This window comes from Bufo gargarizans, chromosome 9 (assembly GCF_014858855.1).
Source record: "Bufo gargarizans isolate SCDJY-AF-19 chromosome 9, ASM1485885v1, whole genome shotgun sequence".
Taxonomy (NCBI): Eukaryota; Metazoa; Chordata; class Amphibia; order Anura; family Bufonidae; genus Bufo; species Bufo gargarizans.
In genome coordinates this window covers 152,427,487-152,434,057 of record NC_058088.1, presented here as the reverse complement: position 1 = coordinate 152,434,057, position 6,571 = coordinate 152,427,487, and the positions used below count along the sequence as shown (strand labels likewise).

Below are 6,571 nucleotides of genomic sequence, written 5' to 3'. Positions count from 1 at the left end.
TCATGAAAAGTGTCCTAATTTGTGCCAGAATTTGTGGCACACCAAGCACAGAATATATGAAGTGTTTGCACTAAATTTTGTTTAGTTTCCGACATACTAGACACGACTGAGTTGACAACTTTTGCACCTACTTTTTGTGTAGTCTGATTTTGGGCCTTGTTTTGTTGTAGTCTTGGACAGATTTTGGTTAATCTTTTGGACAAAAACTATACCTGCTCCAAGGTGGTATAGGAAGTGTTGTAAAAGTCTGATATTATGAAGTCCTATGGTGCATCGTGTGGTAAGTAGGAATATTTATGGCACATTATGTCATATCTTTCCTTCAGACTGCCATAAAGACAAAATCACAGATTTAGGCTACATTTACATGACTATATTTTCAGTCAACGTCCCATCCACATTTTTGGTGGATCACACAATCACCCATTAATTTCGATGGGCCTGCAAAAAATTCAGACATCACCTGTGTGCTTTCCACATCTGTTTTGTCTGTTTTGTGGCCAAGAATAACCATTTTTATAAAGGGGCCAGCAAAAAGTAAAGGATGCACACGACCACATCCTTATTTTGCAGATGTGCATTTTGCAAAATGGATAGGGTTGTGTAAATGTAGCCATAGACACATTTAACAATGTTGGTGATAAATTTGACACTAAATAAAAATGGTGCGACCACAATATTCTGGCACAAAATAAACCTTTATATATCTGACCTATTATGCTTACCAATGTAATGACTGAATTATCAATAACTAATTCATTTAAAGAGAAGACATTTTAAAGTGTCAAATTGTACATTTTGTACTTTTAAAGGAGTTTTCCAGTACAGCAAAAATTGGTGGTTGCAAGGTCAGACTTAAAAAATGAAAGAATCTATTTTCTCTTCCACAGATCTCTCACTATTCTGACTGTGCCCTGGACCTAGTATAGTACCGAAGCAGAACAGCAGAGACAGGGGATTCATGAAGGTGAGTATCGCTTCTTTTTAACCAACTCTGCCATACATTTTTGTTTTGCTGGAAAATCCCTTTAAAGAAATGAAATAATAAATATTATATTTTTTTTCCAGCATCTTTTTAACACAGAGCATTGAACCTCTGGCAACCTGCTACTACGGATTTAATCCAACTGAAAATTGCACCTGTAGAAATTGATGGGCTTTACTTCACCTCTATATAACTCATAGTTCATGTTCATACATAGGCATAGAGATGCCTCTGCCATGTGCATGAAACTTAAGGTTTGATATGGCTCTCATTCAAGAAAAAGCAGCTGCAGTTCTGTATTGGATTCCTTGGGAAGGCAGTAGGCCACAAAGTAATCATCCAAGGATCCAAAGATTTGTTTCTAATGTATTTTGTGTATGTACAGTAAATGTATAACATGGTAGCCTACTTGTGTAATAAAAATCTGTACTAAATAGCTGCACTAACATCAAAATAGTAATAGCAGAATAGCCTAATGATTTAAAATATAGCATAAGTAAGCCTAACATATAGTATCTGTATTTCCATATAGTTGTTTTACACTTGATAAATGGTTATAACTCAATGATTATGTAAAGGATTCAGAATCTGAAGCCACCGAATGGATGAAAACTGATCACGCCCAAGAAATGTAATAAAAGGAAGTATGTAATATACTCCATTTTTATAGTCTGCAGCATAATCATAGTCAGGTCATAAGGTAGATTCTAAGGTAATTAAAGTTCTAATTCCCTCAGAGTTTTCACCTCTGGATTTCAAAATAAATGTTTCAACTCAGAGGAAGGCATGGGAGGGTTAACATAATTTGACTGTCATATGATCAGGTTGCTTCAGAATCTCAGTGGTGTACAAGTCCAGTGCATGATTGACCCGTATGATTTCACTATTGGTCAACTTCAAGCGATGCTTCAGCATACAGGAAAAGAGGTCCAGTTGGGGTTTTCCTGGTCCAGCTGGGGGAGCTAAGCGGTTGATCCTTTCCCGGATGTCTAACATAAGCAACATAACCGAGGATGAAGAATAAAATTGCCCACCTTGGGAGTAAGACTGATTAACTTGTTGAACTGCACTACGCAAAAGATCTGGGTTAAATCTTAAGCTGTAACCATATAACTGGACTTCAGATATTTTCACATAAAACTGCCTTTTTGTAGGATCTGACAAGTCCACTGGGCCTTGTCCTGTGTCATTGCGAAGGAGTGAAGGTAGACGTGTACGACTGCGAAGGTAAATGTGTACAGTTTCAAAAAAGGTCTTCCAGCGGTTTCCCAGGAGTAGAGTCCAATTAAAACACTGACTGTTTTGAAGACGTGTCTTCTCCCATCTTGGGTAACCATGTTCTCCAAATGGCATACTCCAACCTTCAGAATGGCTGCCACTAAATGGGTTGACATATACAAAGAAGCTTGGATCCAGAGTGGTATTCCTGGCCTGACAGATACGCATAGACATTCCAATGACCATATGGAGGAACTCAACTCGGTTTTTGTTGCTTTTTAGGGTAAGTGACATTCTTTTTCTCCAGCGTGGGTCAAAGTAGGTGTCTAAGCGAATCTCATTACTAATGAAAGTTGTATGCACATGAAGGCGGGAGTCCATCTTCTGCAATAAGTAACGCAGCTCTTGGTCTTGGAAATCCAGCTCTGTTTCCAGACTTATGAACTGCTCACTACGCTCTGAATCTACATTCTGTGCCTCGCACCGACCACGGTATAATTTGTAACCCTTATTACAGGAGCCACATAGTGAGATGTTAGCCATACTGCACATTGCACAGCTTTGGTTTCCTCCTATAATGCAAGGAATGGGTCGCTGGCAAAGCATGCTGCCTCCATGACAAACACAACTACGCTGACTTTCCAAAAATGTGCCCCAGAAGCCGTTTTCATTGCAGTAAAGGAGAGACTGCACCCGGGACAGCCACTGTTGAATTGATCTAAAACAAGAAAACAGATACATAGTCAAATACTGGAGACAACATGAAATTACAAAAAAAGATCTCTGCCTGTGTTTATTTCCACAAAGGGATGAGTGAATAGATTTTAAATGAATTCCATTTTTTTATTTGGATACTGCAATTTGGTTTCGGATCCATAGCTGTCACTTTGATATTACTAATGCTCTTTTGCAATAAAATAGCTTCAAAGTGGCTGAATATAGTCCTAGGAGACCACAGTGTATCATTCATAACATAAGGGCAATTGGGGCACTTTTGATTTGGGTCAAACTTATTCAGAGCAAAATTGAACCTGAAGACTGATTCATGCAAATCAGTTCCAAAATGAATTTCAAGAAATCTGCACATTTCTATTTCTAAACAAAATCTAGTTAATTATGCAGAGAAAATGCATGAGTTAAATACATAGGATACATAAGAAAATCTGTTAGGTGCAGATTTGCCACAGGGACCAGCATTAATCATGAAATAATGTTGCCCAGTCTCCGGTTTCCAAAGAAGGGTAATTTGAGACATGTTAGATAGTGATGGGCGCGAATATTCGAATAGCGAATATTAATCGCGAATATTGACACTTCGAGAATTCGCCAATATTTAGAATATAGTGATATATATATATATATACGTAATTTCGAATAGTCTAGATTTTTTTTTCATCAGTAACCTCCCTTCTTGCTTGTGGGCCAATGAGAAGGCTGCAATGTCTTTGTCTGAGCTTAGCAACATCCCTAGCAACCAATAGGAAAGTTGCCTACCCCTTACTATATAAGAACCTCCCCAACAGCCCTTGTATGCAGTATTTTACAGATCTGAGAGAGACAGCAGTGTTATTACTGTGCTGTCTGCTTTCCTGTGTCATTACATTAGATAGTTACTGAGTTAGCATATATATATATATATATATATATAAACAGATAGTGGGAGATAGTCAGTGTAGGTTAGATAGTGATATAGCGTAGCTGATAGGTTCTGCTGTCCATACATACATGCTACAGACATAGTGCTGTGATGTCACAAGTTCACAACAATACTTAGTGCACCAATCACTAATAAGTAGTCAGACCTGTTAAAATGTGAAGTTGCACGTATTGCACCAAAATATTTGCAACATCTAGTGCCAATTTCACAATCGCAAATATATTGGAGCACTCTATCTGCATATAAAGCTATTGTAATATTCTACCGTGCCAACCATTTCCTCCAGTCTCAGGAAACTTCTAGCAGCTTGAAAAATGTAGCTACAGTATAGTGATACACGCCTGCGTTTTGCGCGCATTAAGCGAATATTGCCAATTTTTCGCGATCAATAAAAGTAATCTCAAATTTGAAATTGCGAATATATGACGAATATTCTACCAAATATTCATGAAATATCGCAAATTTGAATATTGCCCCTGCTGCTCTTCACTAATGTTAGACAGTTTAATTCTAGGTATGTGCTGCTTGACAACCACATTAAAAAGAAATGTAGTGGTGATGCAGTACAGGCCGGTCATTCATTCTTGGCAACATTATTGTGATTGTGGAGTTCACAAAGGTTTGATCCCCACCAGTCACATATTTATTACTAAGGTTGAGCAAATCAAAGTATCTAAAGTGGACTTCGATCAGAATTTCAGGGAGAATTTGATTTGCTGCTAAGCCGAATTTCCTTGTGCTTCTTGACAACAAATCAATTTGTTAAATTCCTGAAATGGCATTAAAAAAAACATACTCACCTCATCGATTTGAGCGAGAAGAGACCGCCGCGGCCATCTTGCTTGAAGATCCTGCACAAAATCTTGTGCATGGTGACGTAGGATGTCATCATGCTGCCAGCATGATGATGTCATCACGCACCACATGAGATTTCGCATGGGATCTTCAATCAAGAAGGCTGCGGCGGCCTCTTCATGCTTAAATAGATAAGGTGAGTATTATTTATTTATTTTTTATTCTCAGATGAACACGGCATCCGAAACGTTCAATGATGGGGCAGCACTATCTCTGTTTCCTGTCATTGTGCCACTACTTAAAAAGAGATGCATATGAGCTCTTAACAAGCTCTGCCTCTAATGCCACCAGATGTAAAGCAGCTATCCTATAAGTTAATGTTCAGCTCTTAAAACAAGCTTTGAGACATGACTTGGATATTAAATAAGCCAGCACCTCATCTGCAGACAGCTGTTTAGGGGTTATTTCCCCTCATCAGTGCAGAGCAGAGAGTACTGGCTTAACTGGGTGAGAGGCCTGTGTTGTTTTAAGAGCTGAACATTGACTTATAGGATAGGTGCCTTACATCTGGTGGCATTAGAGGCAGAGCTTGTTAAGATCTCATATGCATCCCTTCCCTCCCAGAATTCCAGAGGCGCATGTATGGCCTATAAGTCTCCTCACACTGATTAAGGTCCTCTCCCTAAGGAGAGTTAGTTTCCCTCTTTACTACTTATAAAGAAATGCATTTTGTGTCGAAGTAGGACTTTTTTTTGTGTCCTGCATAATGGAAACCAGATGGTTCAGTTATGCTTGCCCATAGAGCTCTATACCGATCAAAATAGAATGCCTCTAAAGGTTTCCATTTTGAATTCCGTCTTATGAATTCTGTTATTTTCCATTATAGCCATGTCATAATGGAAAGCAATCACAGAATTTATAACAGTGAAGTGAACCCATCCTTAATAATATATCCTCAAAATTAAGTTCTGTTTTTATTTTTCAAAGCTTTACATTCTTTGCTTACCTTCACATGGTGATGGAGATAAAAATATAGGCTGCTTACTGCCACTACAAAAAAAAAGCTAGGAGCTTACTGAAAACATAATTATTAGTGTTGAGCAAAGCGAGCTACGGATGCTACATCCAAAGTCGCTTCATTCAAAACTTCGGAATAATACTGTACGGAGATTCGTCTCCGTACAGTATTAGAATTAGAAATGAGCTAATCAAATCCCACGAAATGGAATTCGATCCGAATTTCAGGTTAAATTTAATTTGCCTAAAGGCCAAATTTCCTCGTTCTTTGTGTCAGCAAATCGATTTAACCTGAAATCGCATAAAAACTAAAAAAATTCAAACGTACCACCGCCATTTTCTCGCGACGGGCCGTCAGCCTCCATCTTGCTTGAAGATCTCGGCCGAAATCCCGAGCGGCACGAAATTCCACATCACGCTGCTCGGCGTGATGACATAATCTTGCTCCGCGCAGGATTTCGGCTTCAAAAGAGATGGTGGTGGCCGGCCCGTCGCGAGCAAATGGAGGTGGTAATATTCTATTTTTATTTTTTTATACTTAATTTTACACTCAGATGCCCCAATCATGTATGAACGCGGCATCTGAGGGGTACAATGATGGGGTGGCACTATTGCAGTTCCCTGTCATTGCACCCGCTACTTACAAAAAAATGCACTTTGTGACAAAGTAATTTGTAACAAAGCAAATTTTTCTGTAAAGTTCGGCGAAGCAGCCAAATCAAATTTTCAAGAAATTCGCTCATCTCTGATTAGAATGTATGGGCTCCCATGAACCGAAACTGAACTCGGCTTTGGTTCCAAGGTACTAATCGTAACCAAAGCAGAGTTCGGTTTCAAGTTTTAAATTGGTGGTTTTCAACTACCGAAGTTATTCAACTAAGTCACGCGCGACTTCAAAC

At 38.8% G+C, this 6,571-nt stretch overlaps 1 protein-coding gene across 1 annotated transcript in view; it reads right to left on the bottom strand.

Annotated features, from left to right (window-relative positions):
• Nucleotides 1–1,780: 1,780 nt before the first annotated feature.
• BRINP1 (BMP/retinoic acid inducible neural specific 1) overlaps nt 1,781–6,571 on the bottom strand; it is a 271,211-nt gene continuing 266,420 nt past the window's right edge. The window contains exon 7 of the mRNA XM_044268412.1: nt 1,781–2,921. Within this exon, the coding sequence (XP_044124347.1) occupies nt 1,781–2,921 (1,141 nt within the window). The remainder of the gene's footprint in view (nt 2,922–6,571) is intronic.